Source organism: Prunus dulcis, chromosome 8 (assembly GCF_902201215.1).
Source record: "Prunus dulcis chromosome 8, ALMONDv2, whole genome shotgun sequence".
NCBI classification, from domain to species: Eukaryota; Viridiplantae; Streptophyta; class Magnoliopsida; order Rosales; family Rosaceae; genus Prunus; species Prunus dulcis.
The window spans coordinates 17,734,201-17,755,272 of NC_047657.1; the positions used below are offsets into that span (position 1 = coordinate 17,734,201).

Genomic DNA, 21,072 nt, shown 5'->3' on the forward strand with positions numbered 1-21,072 from the left:
TCAAAACAATGAATTACTATTTACCAAGTAATTTGCGAAATTGAGTAAAATATTTATATATTCACTAAAGAAATAATAATTAAAACATAATCACTAATTAAAGTAATTAAAAAAGGGCTAAGGTATTACCTAATTACATGTATTGAATTGAAGTTGGCCCCAAAAGCAAAAGTAAAGAAACTAATTTTATATTTTTAAATTTTAAATTTGAAAAAAAAATTAAAAAAAAAAAAAAGTCAGAACGACATCTTCCGACGAAATTGCATCAGCACAAGTGCACAGACCTCTCTAGATGAAAAAACCTATGCCGACGAAATTTCGTCGTGGGAAACCTTATTCGGCAAATTTTGCCGGCATAGACCTGTGCCGATGAAATTTCGTCGGGAGATGTTTAAAAAAACAAAAACTAAGTATAAACTCAGTATAATTTGGGTAAAAAAAATTTTTTTTTTTAAAAAAAATTTCTTTTCATAATTAGATAACATCTTAGCCTGATTTAATTACTTTCATTAGTAATTATGTTCGAACTATTATTTCTCTAGTGAATAATTAGTATTAAATTTTTTAATTAACATCATAAATGATATTACATAATAAATAGTATTTAGTTGTTAAATTTTTTGACTTTGATAAAATTCTTAAATACTAATTATTCACTAAGTAAAACATAAGTAATAATTAATGTAATTAAAAAAGAGAAATTCGGATTATGGTTTTTATGTACTCTTTAAACATTCTATTCGTATATACTCTTTAAAAATAAATGAATAAATTGGACCTCCTAGGCTCTATGCGGGTCCTTTTAAATAAAATAAATAAATAAATAAATAAATAAATAAATAGTATGGTGCTAAGCTATACTGGGGGACAGTACTCTTAAATCTTCTGAAATAAGTAGTATAGCCACGCGGCAATATGCTTTAAATCTAATGTGTTCCTTAAAAAAAAAAAAATTTTATTTCTCCCTAATTTTCGTTTATCGATAAGGCTAGTCTTGAGCATTATCCATTACTATTATCTTAGCTTGATTTAATTTCTCTAGCGAATAATTAGGATTAAATATTTTAATTTACTTAATAAATAGTAATTAATTTGTTAAATTTTTTTCTTTAATAAAATATTTAAATACTAATTCTTCACCAAGTAAATAATAATTTAAACATAACTACTAATTAAAGTAAAAATTTATTTTCAAAAATAAATTAGTAAGTCATGTGCCATGTGACTCTTTAAACGAAATAATGAATGAAATTTGAAAAAGTTGACGATAAGGGCTAAATTGACTATTTATAAAAGTGAAGATGCTAAATCGATTGAAAAGTTAGTTTAGGGTGTTTAGTTCGATTAGAGTCATCGTTTAGAGGGTAAAATTTCTGATACTATATACCATTCATGGGTTGAAAAGTAATACGAAAATTACTAGCGGCCGTTGGGATTAATTTGATGCATATTGGGGTATTCTTATTTTGAATAATTATTTGCAGAATTTTGGATTTGATATTTCAACTTTTATACATTTAAGATGTTACATGTGCCTTTGAAAGGCGGGCTGCCTTAGGACTCATGACTAAAAAAAAAAAAAGAAAAAAAAAGAAAAAAGAAAAAAAAGGGGAGTGGGGAAATAAAACTAAACATGAACAGAGAAAAAGAGTATCAGAAATTTCAAAATTTTATTTGACTTTTAGAAATAAACAAGCTTGAAAACAAAACTAAATATGAACAAGGAAAAAAAATTTATATGAAAAACCTAGCCACAAACTGAAATCTAATGTGGGATTCAGTCTGAAAATAAAATCTATATGATCAAATAGTTCCCATTCTTTTTCTTTTGCTAGATGGATATTCTTGGCATGAACAGAAAAATCCCTGGCATTGCATGCTTTGTCAACAGACAAGAGGCTGTAACTCACATCTAGCAATTGATTCCAAGAGCCAGGTGTGGCCAACGATTTGGGATCCAATTTTTGCGGCTATATCCTGGGCATCATTTGACCTTTGCCAAAGGATTGAAACTTCTTCCCCCAACTTGCATCCTTCTTGGGGGTCAAGGTTGTAAACAACTAGCGTCCTTGAAGCTGCCTGTCCAAGAGAACTTTGTTCCAGCGCTTCTTCTGTGCTGTCAAAAACAGTACCTCCTGCGACTATGATCAAATCTTCAAGATCTTCCTGTCTATCCAGTACAAAATCACCAGCAAAATAGAAACTCAAACCATTGAAGAGCTTTGGATCCTGCAAAGGAAATAATCCAATAACTCAAATCAAAATAGAGGTTTAAGAAGATTTGCATAATTGGTTCTAAAGTTATTGGCAGATATTTCAGTTGGAGGGCAATTATTGGAAAGTAAACTAGAGTTTATGCATTTTCACAAGTTTTCTTGGAGGAACTTACCTTGTTTAATGCCCGAAGCCTGCCAGTTTTTGGGCCATCATGACACCCATAGTTATCAAGACTAACTTCATAAGGTTCTTCATCTACATGATGCATGGCTTCCATGCATGCTTTTACCCCTGCACCCATTTTCTACGTAATTAGACATTTAAAATGAATAAAAAGCGCACACCATATGATAAATAACACATTAACTAAAAGACCTGTCAGAAAAATGCACAAAAGATCTTTCAAGCACATCCATAGAAAATGCAATTGAAGCTTACAGTCAATTTTCAGAATCCATCTTCCAGCCAAAATGGCCATGCAGGTTTTTAAAGTCCGGACATATGCACCATCCTCATCCACGGCTGCAATTACATGTGTAACCTCTGGTCTCCAGATCTTGGACACAGTTCCACCATTCATCTTGGCAAACTTGATCAAAAGAAGCTGCACCATTCAGAGAAAACATACAAGTTGCTCATACAGCAACCAAGACATTTAGTTTATACAATAGAACATGATCTTCCAGATCACATAAAAAGAAAATTGGCATTGCATATTGATTACTATTGGTAGAATTCACAATTCACCTTATAACATTATTATAAATTTTATCCAAGGATAAGTCTAAATAGATTGCAAAACATAATGTTATCAAATTAGTAATTTGACCACGACAGGTCCTTGCAAGGTAAACAAAGAAAGGATCAATATCATTGCAGAGATAAGCTCTACCAAGTTTTGAGACACTCGAGATTACTTTCCATCATGTCTTAATAACAACATGGAGCCAAGTGGCTAATAACATGAGCAATTCCTTTCAAACTAACCTTCTCTTCAGAAGACAAACCAGAAGGGCATAAAATCCATTCTTTTGCTCCATTTGAAGCTACCCAACTGTTGGACAGTGGACATATTCTGCGTGGCAGAAAATTTGACATTCGATTAAACATTGACAATGTAACTAAGAAAGAAACATTTTACAAGCCTTTTGTAAGGACTTAGGGTTTATAAGTAAATTAAGCATCTTGAAGAGCTAATAATTAAAAAATAAAAGGGACCAAAACATAAGAATTCTGCTTCAACTAATGATTTGGGCATCAAAAGAGCAAAAAGAACGATGTCATACTTGGGATTCTCAGAATTTGACTTCTCACTGGGAAATTTAACAGAACAATGAGCTGGACAGAGCAGCAGAAAGTTTTCCTGTAAGAAGTCAAAAAACCATTAACTATTATTTAAGGCTTAATGGACTTCGGCAAAAATGTAAAGATAAAAATAAAATCTTAAGACGATAGATACTAAAGAAAAGGACCACAGTTAACACATTGAACATGCTACTCCATAAAAAAGCAAATGATATATACCCTGTCCCAACGACATTTAGAAATTCCAATCGCACAGGTAACATGATAGCTTCTCCGGCATGACTTCACAAAGCATCCCAATGCTGCTCCCTTTAGCCCACATTTGCTGCATTTAAGCTTTGCACCCCTTGCCACTTCTGCTTTCAACTTCTTAACAGATTCACCAACAAAATACACTTGTGGTGCCCTGCAATTTAAAATCCAAAATATGTTCACTATATATTCATCTTTAGAAATACATACACTTTTGTGTATAACCGAAAGTGTATAGAAGACATTATTATGTTTTCAGAAAAAGAAAACATACACGTTTTTACACATATTTACTAACTATGGTGGACAAAAAATAATTGACACATTACTGCTTGAACATACCAATCAATGCATATTCTGTGAACAGGTATGGCATTTGAAACAGCTGCCTCATCTCCCACTACCAATTTCTCATTAGCATAATGCAGGATTGGCCCTGTAACCTGAAAGATTTCATCAATTCAATTGAATTACACTTTACCATGTATACAAAATGGCACTAAGATTAATTAAACCATGTACGAGTAACTAACCTCTGAGATTGTGGAAGACTGGCAAAATGCACAAATGGTATTAGAAGATGTCCTGAATCCATGTTCCAGCTCAGAATTAGTAGTTGAAACTGGCTCAAAGTTCAGATTCTTTTGTTTTTTGAGGTGCCTCAAATGACCATCATTTTCAGTTGCAGAACTATCATGCCTCTTCAGACCTGTTCTACTATCATCAATTTCACTGATAGATTTCCTGACCAAAGAACTTTCTGAAATCTGAAAAAAGAATCACATAAAAGTAGAGGATATAAATAATCGCAATTATAAGACATTAGAATAACTGTAGAACAAAATAATATATCAATAAAACTAGCTTTGAAATGAAAAAAATAAAAAAGAGTTCATATACGCGTAGACACTCATGCATCGCACAATTTCTATTCAACCATGGAATTTTCAAATTTCTGTCAAAAATAAAATATTTATATTAATTCATAGATTTCTCACACATGATTTTATTTCATCGAGCGTGCATGACATGGGTAAGATAACAAAGGTGAATGCTAATTTTGCACTTTTGTAACTTGAAGAAAACAACAAAAGGCATTAGTAAATCAAGAAACTAAAAAAATCTTACTTGCTCATGGTGACGATCAGAGCTATCATTATCTGAACATTTGGTATCACCAAATGAAGGAGGACTGTCTGGCAATGACTGCGCTACCTGATTCATGTCTCTTTCTATGGTCATACATTCTTCAAGTCCCCCAGCTTTTATTTGAGAGTTTGGAGGCGAATTGGGATTTCCCACTCCATTAAATCCATCTATTGGCATGACACACTTATCTACTTTGCAATTCGTGTCAACTACATCTGCAACAGAACGATTCAGACTACATGGAACCCAAACTCGTTCATTAGCACCTGATGAATAGATGGATTGCCCACTGTTTGAATTACCCCCTTGGCCATTGTCAAATGATTCTTTAGCCATTTTCCCAGCAAAACTGATATTAGGCGAAACTGTCCTAACATCTGCAGCAATTGACACGTACAGCTAAAATATTATCGCCTGACAAAGCTTTAAAACAAAGAGCAGTGGGTGAGAAGCTCCAAAGTAGTATCTAAATGAGTGTATTTTTACATACAGGTTGTACCAGAAGAAATGGGCTGCAACAAGTTGGCACAGAAAGACGCATCCAAGCTTTTGTAGATTGCTACTATGTTTTCCATGAAAGGCGCAGGCCTGAGATCTGCCAGCCCACAAAACCATTGCATCAGATAGAAAGTTAATTAGATAGATTATTTTTTAGAGTTTATACAATAATTTTTTCAGCCAAAGAAACTAACTTTTTCACTAAAAGTACCATCTCCCATCATAAAACCCTAATTAAGGGCAATCAACAACTATACCTCGATCCGCAACTTGAACTTTACACAAAGGGCACTCTTTTCCAAAATGCGTCGAATTGGGTATGCAGGAACTGCAATTAATTCAAAATACAACGTCAAATTAAAAATCTTGAGATACAGAGTAACCGAACAAGGAGATTAGGAAAAGGAAAAAGTTGAAGAAGAAGACGCACTTGCAGAAAATGTGATTGCATGGAAGCAATGTTGGCCGATGAAGCAAACTCAAGCTGCAGACAACAAGAACAACACGAAAGCAGAAAAACCCATGTCAGATAAACCCTGTTTGTTTCTCATAAAACCAAAACAAAAAATATCGATAAGATAAAATAAAATAAAAAGAAGATAAATTTAGCAAGCGAAACAAACCAGAACGAACACTTGAGCTCAAGACCCAGTTTCTGAAAATGAAGAACCCACGGATTCATCATCGACCTGGTAGAACTGTCACTACACTTAGAATCCGCCATTGAAGCTTGGCTCTTGAAACCGAACAGATGAAGAGAAACAAGAGTGCATAAAGGTTTCAGCGGTGGAGGAGGAGGGCATGGAGTATTAATAAGGGGGTCTTTTCGCTTGGTGTGTTGGAGTGTGAGGGACACGTGGACACCGTGATTTGTTCTGCGAAATAAGAAATGGGCGGGTGATTGTTTTGATTAGAACGCTGACGTTTCCACTCGCGCGCATTTTCCATTTTCGGTTTTAGAGATTCCCGCCTGCGTCTCCCTCTTATTTTTTATTTTCCCTTGCTTGGCTTTTTCATTTGATGGGTTATTTCAAATTTAAAGATTGTGAGTTATAGTCATGATCTCTTGGACTATAAGGGTCTAAAAGATTTGCGGTCACTCACCGTTTGATGTAAATTCAACGGTTCGCTCACTTTTGTACTCCTTTTAAAAAACTGTTTTGAACCATTGGATTAATATCTAACGGTGGGTAACTACAATCTCTTGGACTCTTATGATCCAAAAGATCGAGACTGTTGTGGGTTAATATAATAAAGGCATAAGGCCTTTTACGATTGTATTTTTTATATTAAACTCTCTCCAATTAAAATATAAAAAATTGTAAAAGAAAATTACAATTGTGTCATTCCCCTCCTCAACAGAAACCATCTCCACGGCCTCACCAATGTTATTTACCGCCAACTATGTTGATGGTACATTAGTTTCTTCAATGATATGTGATATATCAACTGCCTTGTTGGACAAATTTTCAGAACCAGTAGTTTGAGATTCTATGGAAGTGTCTGTCAAGTCGATAGCACCCCTGTCACTGGAATTCCAATCCAATTCTAGGACACCACAAGACCCTCCTTGAGGACAAGATTCTGCAATCAATGATGCTGTTTCTTCATTAAGGGCAACTTCTGCATTGTCTACGGCTTTCACATCCTCCTTCGATTGCGTATAATCATCTGAAGGACTTACATCATCCTCAAAAGAGTCAGTTGCATACTTTGATTCTCCATTGCACAGTTCAGCATTTAAGGCAAGTTCTGGATCATATGTGGCTACTGCATCCTCTAAAGAATTTCTAACATCTTCCCGAAAAGAGTCAGCTGCATTCTTGGACTGGTCCATGCATGGTTCTGCATTCAGTGAGGCTGATTCAGCATTATAGGCAACTTCTGGATCATATGTGGCAGCTGCATCCACCTCTGGCTCCGCATAATCTTCTAATGAGTTTCTAACATCTTCTTGAAAAGAGTCAGCTGAAATCTTCGATCGGTCCATGCATGGTCCTGTATCCACTGATGCTGTTTTTGCATTGTAGGCAACTTTTGGATCATGTGTGGCTACTGCATCCTCCTCTGGCTCCACATAATCTTCTAAATAGCTTCTAACGTTTTCCTCTAATGAGCCAGCCGAATTCTTGGATTGGTTCACATATGATTTTGCATTCAATGATTCTGATTCAGCATTAGAGGCAACTTCTGGCTCGTCTGTGGCCACTGCATCCTCCTCTGAAGAACTAGCATCATCCGGAAAAGAGTCAGCTGCATACTTGGATTGGTCCTCTGATTCTTGTTCAATGACAGGCTCTTGGTCCAGAGGCAACAGTGTTTTCTCACTCTCCAGCAGCTTTTGGATTGTTTCAGCAGCAAAGTCTATAGCCCATATATCATCATTGACATCTCTGCGCAAAGGGATTCAAGAAACTGTAACGTCTAAGGGATCAATATAAAACTCAATCTTTTGAGCATGGCAGTAGACGCACATGCTAAATGTTGAACTTACAGCTAGAACAAAATGAAAAAAAAGGACCACCTTTAAGGAAAAAGGATGGAGTACGCGCGCGCGCGCGCGAGAGAGAGAGAGAGAGAGAGAGAGAGAGAGAGAGAGAGAGAGAGAGAGATACCTTCTTGGATCTAGTCCAGTTGAAAGTAAGGCTGATTTCATGAGATTTAGTAGAAACAAGGGGTTATTGGAGAAGTATCCTCCATACTTTGAGATTTCCACCAGAAATTGCACATCCAAAACAAACTGCTCCAGGAAACATAAACAAAATTATATATATATATATTAAATGAACAGGCATCGTAATAAAATGGATTACAATGAGGCTGCTAGCACTTATCTAAGCAAAAGGCAAAAGAAAGAAAAAATGAGCCACAGACCTGCTTGAAATTGAGAGGAAGCTCTACTGTCATATTCTCCCCATCTATATCCCAGTTCTCTTTGTTATTTGAAACCCAAACAAAGACGGCCTCTATAAGCTCCCTCAATAGCTTCAATAACCAATCAACTTCAAAAATATTGTCTTCAGAAAGTTTTTCCAGTTTTCTCAGCTCTAAAAACAGTACCTGATGAGACATCAGAATCACAACATATAAGCAGCATAAAATCTAGTCCACAAACTACAGATTTTGTCAGCCAATACGAGTCTATTGACTAATGCATGAGGAAAATTAAAAGAAAAACTGCTGAACGAGGCAGTGACATGAAAAACCATCTACAACTACCATTTATGTTGGTAAAAATACCTGAAAGGCAAGGGAAGGCATCACTCCATGAAACATAGAAGACTCACCAGGCCCGTAAATGCTACTTGCAGGAGTGAGTTTGCAGCTAGTTTTGACAGACATAATTTTCAATATAAATTTCTCACAGAAAAGAGCTCTGAGCCGACAAGAAGCCTCTTGAATGAACGAAATACAACTGTCAAGTTCCTTCACTTGAACCTCAATTGGATGGATTTTCATTAATTCAGAGTTGACATCACTAACACGCTTGAAGATGCTTCTAACCATGCTGGAGAAGAGTTGCTCTAGTGCTGACAGATTGGCTAAGATAGAAACCTGTTGTTGCACTGAATTGGCCAAATAGAGTCTCGAATTATTTGTTTCTGCAACAGCTGTTTCACAGTTGATGGCTCTTTCAAGGATGTCTATATACTTTTTGAAGAGGTTCATAAGTCCACTAACGATTGATCCTTCAATTTGAAGGGAAAATAATGGGGTGACATCTACAGTGATAGACTGGAAGGGAAAAAACAAGTTATAAGTAAGAATAGCAGCCTCACAACAGAAAGATTAATAGTTTATATATACACATATCAAAAACTATCATGACGCTTTATACTCATTTGGTCTCTCATTCAAGAGCTTTAGTCTCATAAACAAAAACCCAATGCATGTCTATCACCCAGCAGTTTTGCTGGGTTTTTGTCTAAAATCAATACAAAGACAAAATTATACATACCTGCAGCAGTGTTACAAACTTCCGGCCGCTGTTAGTGAGCAAGCAATATTCTGGTTGTTGCCCGACAACCATGGAAGAACAACCTTCATTCATAATTCCTGATACAAGATATCTACCCAAAACCCAAGCATCAGTCGCTGTAAAGATATCAATTACTTTCTTAAAGTGGTCTAGGTGTTTATCTAGAACCTCTTCCATGCAAGGGCGAATACGCTTGATCAAGTATGGCCGCAGCACTAATCTCTGAGTTTCCAACAGATAACAAAATGACATTGCAAACTGTACAGCTTCCACTGCTGTGGACAATCCACCACTTATTTCTGAGATGGTCTTAACATATTTATCAAAACAAGCACCAAACACTTTTGTTTCTTGACGGGCCCACTGGACAAGTTCCAATGCATAAGGAGAAGTTTCCCCATATAACATCACAAAACTTCTTGCTGCTTGAGAAATCATAGAGAATACAAACTTAGAGAGTTCCCTGATATATACCCTATGTAAGAATGATTTTGAAGCCTGAAAATTATGTATCCCAGACACAATGCGTGAATGGTAGTACTTGATCAACAATTGAGTTGCAAGGTGACTGTCACCTAGCCTGCAGAGCCCTACCAGTGCCTTTTGAAGCTCCGGGGCAGCTATTCTTCGATTTTCAGCCACCATTGTCAACTGTAGTATAAGCATGGCTTTCCTCTCAGAAACTGCAGAGCTAAACAATCTCAACTCATCCACTGGACAATCCTCTTCGAACCGCAACCTTTGAAGATTCTCATCCTCCAATTCTATGAGGGACAGTGCCTCATCTATCCTGTTCTCAGACAAGAGAGTGTCCAAGGTTTCTAAAACATCATTTGCATGAGCTTCTAACTTGCTGATTGGAAGCAGCTCCTCGCATCCAGATTCTTCGATAACCAAGTCTATAGTCTCCTTTGATAAAACCTTAAAATATATTCCATCTACAAGGTCACTCACTAGCCTCTTTTGGGTCACTACATGGTTTTTCAGTTGCATCAGCTCACTTTCCACATGCCCTACTTCTTCAAATATTCTACAAAACAAAACCATCACCTCAATTCCCTAGGGTCAAGTAACTAAATTTACTTCAAATTTTATGAAAAAAAATGTTGTATATAATCAAAGATAACATTTTAATTATGCTTAAAAAAACGTAGTATATAGTACCTAACAAAGGCCGAATAATTGGAAAATATGTGTTTGTGAAATTCTTCACTGGATGCAGCCTTTAGCTCGAGGAGCTCTGAACAAAGATGCTTAATTCCCTACATAATCAACAGCAAACAAAGAACTTAATAATACTATGTCCCTTTCTTTTTCTCAGAGCTTTCTCGGAAACTAAACAGAAGGTAACTAATTAATCAACTGATGAAATTAACGAAAAGAACTGACCTTTCCAGTCATGGATTGAAGATCAGACTCATCGTCTCGGTCGCTGGAGACGGAGGACAAGTCGGAGGCGGAATCGGACAGCGTGCAGTTCTCCATTTCGGGAAGGTCTCTGAATCGGAATCTGGAGGACGAAGACTCCATGGAAACTGGTCTTGCACTGCCCGAACGACAACGTAAGCTCCAATGGAGGATTTAAACGAAGTCATTTTGTTAGCTTCTGAAAATTCAAGCCTTTGGAGCTCTCTCCTTGTCGTTTCGTATTGGCGCGCTTTGGTTTCTTCGTTCCTATCTCTCAGCAAACGGCTCTGTTGCAGTACCAGATGATACGGCGACGTGTTGGTGATGCGGAGTTGGTTGGACGGCGTCGTTTAGGGAATAACGGTGTGAAACAGAAAGAGACTTTGGACCAATAGCCGAAAAGAGTCTTTCCTTTCTAACTCCCAACCAAAAAATGGTGTCATAAAAACGACAGTAGCTTTTGCATTTTCCTCTTCAAACCGCCAAACGGCAATGCGAGGTCCGTCGTACAACCACCACGTCACGGCGTTTCTCCTCCTCCTCCTTCTTCTACCGCTCTTCCATGGCCATGGCGCCGGAGGAGACTGGAGCGGCGACTATTCCAAGCTCTCGGGAATCATAATCCCTGGCTTGGCCTCCACGCAGCTTCGCGCTTGGTCGATCCTCGACTGCCCTTACTCTCCTCTCGATTTCAACCCTCTCGATTTGGTCTGGCTCGACAGCACCAAAGTACGTCTCTTCTATTCTCTTCTCTTTGCTTGGTTCTGCTTTTGATTTTCGCATAATATGAGTTTTGTCTGCGTTTGTAATGATCGTTTTTGCGTCGCAGCTTCTCTCTGCTGTGAACTGTTGGCTCAAATGCATGCTTCTGGACCCGTACAACCAAACAGATCACCCTGAGTGGGAAGTCACGGCCCGATAGCGGTCTTTCGGCGATCACGGAACTCGATCCTGGCTACATTACTGGTAACTTTCCATGGTCTCTGAATTTCATGTGTGTCTTTTGAATTTGATTTTTCAGGTTTTGGTTATTTTTCAAGTTTCTTGCTTTCTTTTGAACCATTTCCAACAGGTCCTCTCTCTTCGGTATGGAAAGAATGGGTGAAATGGTGTATCGAATTCGGTATTGAGGCGAGTGCTATCATTGCTGTGCCATATGACTGGAGGCTGTCACCGTCTATGCTTGAGGAGCGAGACCTTTACTTTCACAAGCTAAAGTTCGTATTTTTATCTAATTCTCATGGCTTATTTACTACCACATTTGCCTTACCAGTCAGCTTCCATTTGGCAAACTGAGAATTAATATTTTGTTGATAATGAACTAAACCAACAATCAAATTGAGCATACATTCTGTACCAGAAGAGTTATTGTCACAATTATGTTCATATACTGATGTGTTAATACAGATTGACATTTGAAACGGCACTAAAACTTCGTGGAGGCCGCTCAGTAGTGTTTGCCCATTCACTGGGTAATCATGTCTTCCGCTACTTTCTGGAGTGGTTGAAGCAGGAAATTGCACCGAAACATTATATCCAATGGCTGGATGAACACATTCATGCCTATTTTGCCGTTGGTATGATTGGTTTGCATCAAAGTCTGTTTACCTTGAATGTTTTGTCGCTTACAATAGTGCATGTTATTTATCTAGTTATTTTGTTGAGTTGAATCCAGGAGCTCCACTTCTTGGTGCAATCGAGACAGTCAAAGGAACACTTTCTGGTTTAACATTTGGCCTTCCTATTTCTGAGGTGACCTCCTTTTTCTTATTCAATTACTCTCCTCAACAATAGTTCATTTCTTTTTCTTATTAACTTTTAACTGTTCAACATATGTTTTGTTCTTCTTTTTATGTATTTAACCATTTGTTCTTATGGAAAAAGAGGGCAAAGCGATCTTTTTATCTTTTCAGTCATTATATCCAGATACACTTAGAAATTCGAATTGATATTGTCTTGATCATGCTCAGAAAACTCAAAGAATATAAATTGGTATGGTAATCAGTTAATATCATTGTTCATACCTAAATTGCATTGGTTACTTGGACCTTCTCTGAACTAACTGAGCTAGCAATGTGGCTTTCACTAGCTTTTTTGAAATAGTGGAGATTCATGATAGTTTCTTTTAGATATGAATTCATGTTCTAACATGTGCATATGATAAATGTTTGACATTTCTAACATGTGCATATTTTAAATGTTTGACATTATCAGGGGACAGCTCGGTTGATGGTCAATTCATTTGCATCTTCGTTATGGATGATGCCATTTTCAAAGTACTGTAGGGCAGAGAATACATACTGGAAACATTTCTCTGGGGGAAACATGGACAAGAGGGGTCATAACATGTATCACTGTGATGAGCGGGAATTTCAGTTAAACTTTTCTGGATGGCCAACAAATATTATCAATATTGAAATTCCTTCAATCCGTGGTAAATTCTTAACCCTCATGCAAATTTTGTGGTTAAGATGTTGTTATTATGCTCATATGTACTCTTTGCTTCTTATATTGGCAGGATTTGGAGCCTATCCATCAGTTACTGAAATAGCTGAGGCTAACTTGTCTAGCATAGAATGTGGACTCCCTACCCAATTGTCTTTCTCTGCTCGCGAAATATCAGATGGGACCTTTTTCAAAGCAATAGAGGATTATGACCCGGACATCAAGAGGATTTTGCACCAATTAAAGACGTGGGTAGTTTGTTTATAATCATGAAGAACACCATTTTGTGTGTTTTTTTTCCTGACATTGGATGCCTTTTTATTACAACTTCTGTTGTCCATGCTGTTAGTTTTGAACTTAGTTTCCAGACTTCATTATCTTTGTGTCAACAAATCAATGCTGCCTTCGATGGCCGTTTTACTTTCTTACGTTAGTTGCGTTAGTGTTCCAATCACCCAGGTTAAATTACACCTTTTAATGCTAGTGGTTAAGGACATTTTCTCCTATAAAAAATTGTTGTTCTTTTTCCAGTGTATATATTGCTTTAGTTTTCTCTTTCAATTCTTTTACAGGGTGGACATCCAAGATTAAGCCATCTTGACTGTAGTTACCTAATTTTGTATGGATAAAGATGCTTTAATGGTAGTTGTTGTGTTATGCATGTTGCCCCTTAACTTTGTACTTCTATTTCGATAATATGAATTTTTTTGCAAGCATAGATGAAGTTGTGTCTGATTCAGATTTCCAACTAGATTGTGTTTGCGATGCGTGTATTTCAGGTTATATCATGATGATCCAGTTTTAAATCCACTTTCACCATGGGACAGGCCGCCTCTGAAAAATATATTTTGTATCTATGGAACAGACTTGAAAACTGAGGTATATTTGCATTCTTGTAGTGGATAGAATATTTCTATGTGTCATTAGTATTGCTTGGTTTTTTTTTTTTTTTGGTTTCTGTGTCACAGTGGTGAATTTGGAAATTTAATGTTTGTGTGCTTTATTTCTAGTATTTTCCCATACTTGAAAAATTCTAGTTTATTATTACTAAATGGTATTTGCTTATTAAATGCACTTGGTGCTAGAATTCATGGTTCACTTTGTTGTTGTCACTTGAAGTTTGTAAGTGATAACAATTTCAAAGGAGTAATATAAGTAAAACTACTCTTCAGAATCAGACATGATTCTTTTTTAAATACACTAATTTATTTTACTTCATATATATGTCACAAGTTCAATAACATTTATGTTATTTTTGGTTAATTTCTCTATGAATAACTTATCAATCAGTTTTAGTGACAATAAGAACAGCTGCTAGATTATATTCATCCTAAGATATCTCTTTCTTATGACTAGGGATTTGTTGGTGCCTGTTCTACATTTAGCTGGTAACGGTGTTGTGGTGAATGATAGTTTTGGTATCTTGGCAATGGAAAAACAGGTTGGTTACTATTTTGCACCGAGTGGCAAGCCCTACCCTGATAATTGGATCATTACCGATGTGATTTATGAGATTGAAGGTTCCTTGTTCTCAAGGTAAGTTTTCTTCATATTTCCAGACTACATCAGTAAACCCTGTGCATGCATGAGTGTGGGTTTATGTGCAAGCGTGGAATGTATTATGAGATCTTATTTTTGCTTAATTGGTAAAAAAAATCACGAGGTGTTGATTTCGTGTAAGCTAAGAAGAGAGATGTTACCACTAACTGTAGTAGATAATTTCATAATATTCTTGCAGGTCAGGAAATCTTGTTGAAGGAAATCCAGGAGCTTCAAGTGGGGATGAGACTGTGAGTTCAAAATTATTACATGCCAGCATGGTTTCAAGAATAGAATATGTTTAGATTCTCCTGCTTCAGTATTATTATGAGTATCATACTCACCATTTAATAAACAAATCATTAACAGGTACCGTACCATTCTCTTTCTTGGTGCAAGAACTGGCTTGGACCAAAAGTCAACATAACTAGGGCTCCTCAGGTATTGGCTCTCAGTTTAGTATATAGCACGCGACCTCGTCTACAATGACTCATTTCAACAGTCTCTTTACAAAAATGGAAGGATCATCATTAAGTTTGATGTGTTTCTTCACCAGTAAAGTGGCATTGTATATGAGTTATGATTTTTCTTTTCTTCTTGAAATTGCAGTCAGAGCATGATGGTTCTGATGTACAAGTGGAATTGAATGTGGAACATCATCATGAAGAAGATATTTTGCCCAACATGACAAGGTTGCCAAGGGTCAAGTACATAACTTACTATGAAGATTCTGAAAGTATACCAGGAAAAAGGACAGCAGTCTGGGAGATAGACAAAGGTGTGGTTCTCAACCAGTGCTCACAAACGCATAACTTCTCTGCATGGAAATAACTTTAAAGTATGACTAGATAAATCATGTTGACTATTACAATATAATTCTATGTAGCTAAACACGATGGTTTGTTTCACTTAGACTTCAATTTCTCATTTTTACAATTTTTTTATATATTAACAATTAATGATAGCAGATTCTAAATAAAAAGACAATACGTTGACACTGTCTTAATGTAGCGAATCATAGGAACATTGTTAGATCCCCAGTTCTGATGAGAGAGTTGTGGCTTCAAATGTGGCATGATATCCATCCCGATGCAACATCAAAATTTGTTACTAAAGGTGAATGTTTCTTCTCTTCTTCTATCTCCTCCTCCACTTCCTCCTTTAAGCAGTGTCGCTGACATATAAAATCTGCAACAGCCAAGCGCGGACCTCTGAGGGATGAGGACTGTTATTGGGATTATGGAAAAGCTCGATGTGCATGGGCTGAATACTGTGAATACAGGTTTGTTCTTTTAAAACAACTGATAAATCTTAGCTGAAAGTTTTAAATTTTCCTTCACCCCTCCCCCCTTATTTTTTTTCAAGGAAATAGAAACAGAAAAACCTTACCTTGATGACGCAGATACCTTTTCGGAGATGTTCATTTAGGACAGAGCTGTAGGTTGAAGAATTCTTCAGCAAATCTTCTTTCGCATTATTTGTAGATTAGGAGGTATTCCTTTCTTCTTCATCTCTTACTGAAAGCTTAATACTACTGCACTTGTTGGGCTTTACCTTACATGGCCTTTTGATTTTGTGGAAACAATGGGATCACACAAGAAAGTGATACTGATACATGTAAGGTTTTCATTGATTAAACATTCCAATATCCATAGAAATGGCTTTTTAACTATAATCTATGCAATTTTGATGATATTTCAGGTGCCTTGCCGATATTTGAGATAGTTGGAGGCACAGACCATTCACATACAAGTAGTCTCACTTTTGTCTCCTGTAAAACTTTAGGAGCTAAGCAATTCCCTTTTGTATCAAGCAGAATCGGGACAGCATCTCAGATCTACAGAATGCTTGATGATTTTGTTGACGGTTGAACTCTTAACTTGGTGCCTCAGCCTTGTCTTTGCTTGATTTTGCCACTGGAAGACACACTTCTAGCCCTGATTAGCCTTCCCAAACTCTGTCAAGCTGAAGCTTTTCGACGCATCACCAAAGTATTTCGCGCATGCATTGTTAACATGGCCTGCTATCAGATTCTTGCCAATAAGTGTATTTTATTTACTTGAGAAGTATAGCTTGTAAAGGCTTTAGTGCCACAAACGGATAAAAGATGCATTCAACTACAGAGTCTATATCTTCAAGATTCACTGAAATATGTTCTCGTAGATTTTGTATGTAAGTTATTACTAATAATTTATCTTTTGTATCTTTAAATCTGCAAACTCTATCTGGAAGCCTTTTAAATTGATGTAATTCTGGGAAACCCTTGTGGAAATTTGCTGAGTTGACAAAAGCTTAAGCGAAGTAGAGGCACAAACACAACCAGGTTTACATGACACATGTGATTAGCATGTGATTGTACAAATCAAGGAAACAAGCAATGAGAATCCAAATCTACATTTGTATCATACCTACAAGGCAAAGCTTAATTGTTCCTATAACAAAGATGTGTGGCTCACTGATAAAAGAAAATAGGGGGATCAAATGGAACAAATGTATTTAAGAATGCAGGATCTTCCAGAAAAAAGTCAGCTAACTGCCCTTTTTGATCTCGAAGGTGTATTGTAGTTCCATGTGACTTCTCCGGTCATCATCTTCGAACTGTAAAATAGAAACCAATTAGAAAAATCTACATAATTCTGTACATACACGAACAAAATTTACAAGTTACTACCCATTATGTAATTACCACAGAGATAAAAACAATGCTAGACCCATTATGTAATTACCACAGAGATGAAAACAATTCTAGACGAAAGCCATTTTGCAAACATGAAGCAATGGCTACAAATAGTCTCTTCGACCCCAAGCAATTACTACAGATGTTACCATTGAAAAATTAAAAATTGAGCTTGCTGCTTGCAAATATGTACTAACTTCCACGCACCTTAAGCTTTGCTGAATAAATGCCCCTTGCCAGCAACCCAGATGGAGTTGTCTCCTCTTCCAAGGTGTGCACGTATGGTTCTTTGTTAGGAGCAAACGTACCCAACATTCCTTTGCTCTGATCAACTGAAACATAAGGGAAGGGAAAAAATTGGTATAATTGTTAAGACTACACAACCTAAACTTAGAACAAGATAGATTGAAAGGATCAATCTCTCTCTTGTTAGTCCAGTGGGTTGAACGAAAAAAGTAAACTGGTTGCGCAAAATCAGTATGGATTTATGTTAACAGGTTATCAAGTTGTTAACATATTTCAAAAAGCTTTCCACCATCTGTACTGCATTTAAAACATCTAGAGAAGACAATCAAACAGTCTTAGTACCTTGGAGCCCTCCTTTCCATACTGTGTTGGAGTAGGTGAGGCCTGAAACAATGTTGTGCAGAACACTAAATGTTAGCTTAAGCTGATATCGAGATCCCTCCTTGAGTGTAAACAGGACAAGGTCAATCTGATTTTCATCAACAGGCAAGGGAGTACTGATTTCCTCGAAATCATCGGAGATGATTCCGATGGAGTGGAATTTGACTTCAGGTTCCATTTGGCCTAATCAAATGGAAAGACTCTTAGCAAGAATAAGACAACGGATGCAAAAACCATCACAAACTAGGTGTCAAATAAAGACCCAAGCATAAAAGTGTGACGACGAAGACAAACCATTTAAATCGTTTTCCAAGCAACCAAGCAGCTTCTCTTTCCACCTCCTTAAGCTTTCATCATCCTGTTAAGCACAGGTAGCTTCAAAATCAAATTGGTAGGCTCCAAACAGTTTGATTTCCAATTTCACACAAACTGACCAATCTAAATAGATGCAACTTCAATTTGGCAGGAATTAGATCAATATAATAAGATTGATCTGATTGTGATATCAAAACTAAAAGGTTGTAGTCGAATGATTTCAGATGCATAACACATTAGCATCACCCAACTGAACATAACTGAGATTAAAATCTCAAATGTACGGGCAATGGCAGGGGCCACACCACACATTCAGACAGCTAATAAAATGAGACCAGAAAAAAGGCTTTTTCTTTCTTTTCCTGCATTTTCTGAGCTACCAAAGACACCATCTTTTGGGTTCAAGAAAAGGCCTAAATATATTCAATCAAACAAAACTATCATTAACTAAGAAAAAGTAAAATAGACTCAAATCAACATAGATGAAAAGACTGAAATAGAATTGTGGGGGTGAGAGAAGAACAAAGAGAACCTTGTCTTTATCAATCTGTTCCTTAAGAGAAACCAAAGGCCCAGGTACAAAACCAGAAGCAATCCCATTGCTCTTATCTTCATCATCATCTTCTTCTTCTTCTCCAACTCCACAAACCTCACTTAGCTTTTCTCTCATTTCCTTTTGCTTTTCTTCTCTTCCCTGATCACTCACAACACCACCAGCTGAAGACCCTCCTGATGATGACCCTGCCTCCATCTCTCTCTCTCTCTCTCTCTCTCTCAACAAACAGTAAAAAAGGCACACACAGAGAGTCAAACAAGCCCCTTGAAATTTGTTGGGACAAGAACTCTAAGAACAAAAGTTGTGTTTCAATTCAAAGAGGGCCAAAAAATACGTATAAAGTAACGTATAATCTCTCTGTTTTATACACTTACGCTGTTTGTTTGTCTGCTGACTTTTGTCGTCTTCTAGAGCCCTTTATACCTATCTCTGCTGTGTGTGACTCTGTCGGCTATACTGTCTGTCCACTGTTCACTGGACCATTTACGAAGCAGCTCACTGTATTTAAATATATCCTCAACTGCAAAAGGACCAATTTGCAATTTTCCAATACTTTTCCAATAAGATAAAACCACCGTGGGGTCAATTCGTGAATAAAACTGAATAATACATAATGTCTTTTTCTTTTCTTTTTACCCTATTAAATTTCAAACTCACTTGCATATGTAAATTAGACTGGTTGATCAAAACAATATCGGTTATTTTATATTTAAGTTTATTTTTTTTTATGGGGTTCTACTTCAATAAAAAAAAGGACTTTAAATTACAGTATATCAGGTTCAAACTCTTATAATAAATTAATAGGATATATGTGAGAAATCTCTTTCACATATAATTTAAACTATTGCCACTTTTCCAAAAACAAGTTTGATACACCTCTGCATATTATAAACTGATCTTTTTTGTCAAAAGAAAAAGAAAATTTTCAAATCAACATCGGACCCGAAAAGAAGAAAAAGATTTCAAACCCATTTTTGGCCCAACTCCGACTCAAGGGTTCTAGGCTCATTTTTGTATTATTTTTTTGCCCTAAACCCCTCCAACCCATGTATGGGAAGGGCCCAAATTACACCTTTTCCGGGTCGGGCTATGAGAGTGGGTTCCATATGAAAGCAAAGTCAGTTTGTTATATACAGAAGCCAAATTTCGACACGTGGTCGAATCACGTTAAAGGATTTGTCAACCTAATACTCACAAATTTTGCGTCATAAATCAAAGTTTGAACACATAATGAACATTTATCTTCTTTGGCTACAATTCTGGAACAACATAACAGTTGAAGTGTTCATTAACGATAGGCCAAATCTTAATGTGGCCTAACTTTTGAAGAATGTACGCTCACAAACGATTCACAAAATGCATAATTATCGCCTGCGGTACGCAATTTCTTTCTTATTTAGTTGCCAAATACATACGTACCTGATAGTTATGCTAACACTTACGATAGTTAAATACCTAATCAAATATCCTCTTCTGCTTCATTCATACCTATGATGTGTGGCCAAGAAGAGTAAATTCAATTCAAAGATAACCATTTTAGTACGCTTCTAAAAGTATATTTACTAGTGCTTGTTAATTTGTAACCTAACACAGGACACGTGGCAATCGTACGTGGGATGCTAAAATGTACAAACCAAATAAAACCCTGGTTGGAAATTTTTTGCAATTTGATCACAATACTAATCATGACATGTGGCGGAATTAAAAAGAGTCACAAAATTCTGTGAAGAGTAAGACCAAAAAATTTTCTTCTTTTTATACAAACCTTATTAAGAAAGAAGGAATCAAACGTAAGACCTCGAATGCAGATTAAATATGTACCACTTAGAACTACAAACTTTGAAGCTCAAAGCAGAAGGAAGAGGTGCCAAGAATTTGTGGCAAATATGTCTTCTATTCCAAATTAATCCAAACCCATCCCTCAACGTTCCAACAAGCCAGTAAACATCTGACGACAACTCAAAGGCTCTATTTTGAGGCTAGCAATGCTAAAGCCACACGCTTTTTAGGTGCAGAGGAGAACACGTAGATGCAAAAGTGCCTGTTAAACTTATGGATAAACACCCTAAAAAGAGGGCAAAAATCCCTAACACATACAGGGAACCA

The 21,072-nt window shown here is 36.7% G+C and overlaps 4 protein-coding genes across 6 annotated transcripts; 1 reads left to right on the forward strand and 3 right to left on the reverse strand.

The window, feature by feature from the left end:
- Positions 1 to 1,656: 1,656 nt before the first annotated feature.
- LOC117637177 (BRCA1-associated RING domain protein 1) lies at positions 1,657 to 6,346 on the reverse strand. 3 transcript variants are annotated; one of them, XM_034372003.1, is made up of 13 exons: positions 6,045 to 6,346; positions 5,852 to 5,905; positions 5,679 to 5,749; positions 5,423 to 5,518; positions 4,903 to 5,300; positions 4,308 to 4,541; positions 4,117 to 4,217; positions 3,742 to 3,928; positions 3,504 to 3,580; positions 3,205 to 3,292; positions 2,656 to 2,821; positions 2,390 to 2,508; positions 1,657 to 2,229 (listed from the first exon to the last, which is right to left on the reverse strand). In XM_034372003.1, the coding sequence occupies exons 1-13, from the start codon at positions 6,143 to 6,145 to the stop codon at positions 1,885 to 1,887; spliced, it is 2,037 nt and encodes a 678-aa protein (XP_034227894.1). In that variant the 5' UTR covers positions 6,146 to 6,346; the 3' UTR covers positions 1,657 to 1,884. The 3 variants fall into 3 exon arrangements, with proteins under 3 accessions (XP_034227894.1, XP_034227893.1, XP_034227895.1); XM_034372002.1 differs by having other exon boundaries at positions 1,685 to 2,229; positions 5,414 to 5,518; positions 6,045 to 6,262; XM_034372004.1 differs by lacking the exons at positions 5,852 to 5,905; positions 6,045 to 6,346 and having other exon boundaries at positions 1,685 to 2,229; positions 4,903 to 5,322.
- A 459-nt stretch (positions 6,347 to 6,805) lies between these two features.
- On the reverse strand, positions 6,806 to 10,951 carry LOC117638199 (exocyst complex component EXO84B-like). The gene is made up of 7 exons (XM_034373329.1): positions 10,790 to 10,951; positions 10,565 to 10,662; positions 9,380 to 10,430; positions 8,662 to 9,156; positions 8,296 to 8,481; positions 8,037 to 8,161; positions 6,806 to 7,814 (listed from the first exon to the last, which is right to left on the reverse strand). The coding sequence occupies exons 1-7, from the start codon at positions 10,928 to 10,930 to the stop codon at positions 6,824 to 6,826; spliced, it is 3,087 nt and encodes a 1,028-aa protein (XP_034229220.1). The 5' UTR covers positions 10,931 to 10,951; the 3' UTR covers positions 6,806 to 6,823.
- Positions 10,952 to 11,251: 300 nt separating this feature from the next.
- LOC117636914 (phospholipid--sterol O-acyltransferase) lies at positions 11,252 to 16,935 on the forward strand. The gene is given in 17 exon segments (XM_034371643.1): positions 11,252 to 11,536; positions 11,637 to 11,711; positions 11,713 to 11,773; positions 11,880 to 12,024; positions 12,215 to 12,384; positions 12,483 to 12,559; positions 13,022 to 13,241; positions 13,326 to 13,500; positions 14,032 to 14,131; positions 14,694 to 14,788; positions 14,991 to 15,042; positions 15,161 to 15,232; positions 15,401 to 15,569; positions 15,803 to 15,907; positions 15,989 to 16,073; positions 16,194 to 16,283; positions 16,493 to 16,935. Coding segments are annotated over 16 exon segments (1,920 nt in total). The 5' UTR covers positions 11,252 to 11,299; the 3' UTR covers positions 16,276 to 16,283; positions 16,493 to 16,935.
- Positions 16,936 to 17,063: 128 nt separating this feature from the next.
- On the reverse strand, positions 17,064 to 19,301 carry LOC117636915 (rho GDP-dissociation inhibitor 1-like). The gene is made up of 5 exons (XM_034371644.1): positions 18,943 to 19,301; positions 18,390 to 18,453; positions 18,057 to 18,278; positions 17,676 to 17,800; positions 17,064 to 17,389 (listed from the first exon to the last, which is right to left on the reverse strand). The coding sequence occupies exons 1-5, from the start codon at positions 19,159 to 19,161 to the stop codon at positions 17,321 to 17,323; spliced, it is 699 nt and encodes a 232-aa protein (XP_034227535.1). The 5' UTR covers positions 19,162 to 19,301; the 3' UTR covers positions 17,064 to 17,320.
- Between the last annotated feature and the right edge of the window lie 1,771 nt (positions 19,302 to 21,072).

What these genes read in the sequence shown, in the direction of transcription:
- LOC117637177 (XM_034372002.1), bottom strand. Translation starts at nt 6,145, where the DNA reads ATGGCGGATTCTAAGTGTAGTGACAGTTCTACCAGGTCGATGATGAAT. An exon ending in TCAAATTCTGAGAATCCCAA is followed by an intron (nt 3,293 to 3,503) that starts GTATGACATCGT and finishes TCTGCCACGCAG; the next exon opens with AATATGTCCACTGTCCAACA. An exon ending in GTTTGTCTTCTGAAGAGAAG is followed by an intron (nt 2,822 to 3,204) that starts GTTAGTTTGAAA and finishes TGAATGGTGCAG; the next exon opens with CTTCTTTTGATCAAGTTTGC.
- LOC117638199 (XM_034373329.1), bottom strand. Translation starts at nt 10,930, where the DNA reads ATGGAGTCTTCGTCCTCCAGATTCCGATTCAGAGACCTTCCCGAAATG. An exon ending in AATTATTCGGCCTTTGTTAG is followed by an intron (nt 10,431 to 10,564) that starts GTACTATATACT and finishes TTTGTTTTGTAG; the next exon opens with AATATTTGAAGAAGTAGGGC. An exon ending in TTCCTCTCAATTTCAAGCAG is followed by an intron (nt 8,162 to 8,295) that starts GTCTGTGGCTCA and finishes TTCCTGGAGCAG; the next exon opens with TTTGTTTTGGATGTGCAATT.
- LOC117636915 (XM_034371644.1), bottom strand. Translation starts at nt 19,161, where the DNA reads ATGGAGGCAGGGTCATCATCAGGAGGGTCTTCAGCTGGTGGTGTTGTG. An exon ending in ATGGAAAGGAGGGCTCCAAG is followed by an intron (nt 17,801 to 18,056) that starts GTACTAAGACTG and finishes CTTATGTTTCAG; the next exon opens with TTGATCAGAGCAAAGGAATG. An exon ending in TTTATTCAGCAAAGCTTAAG is followed by an intron (nt 17,390 to 17,675) that starts GTGCGTGGAAGT and finishes TCTATTTTACAG; the next exon opens with TTCGAAGATGATGACCGGAG.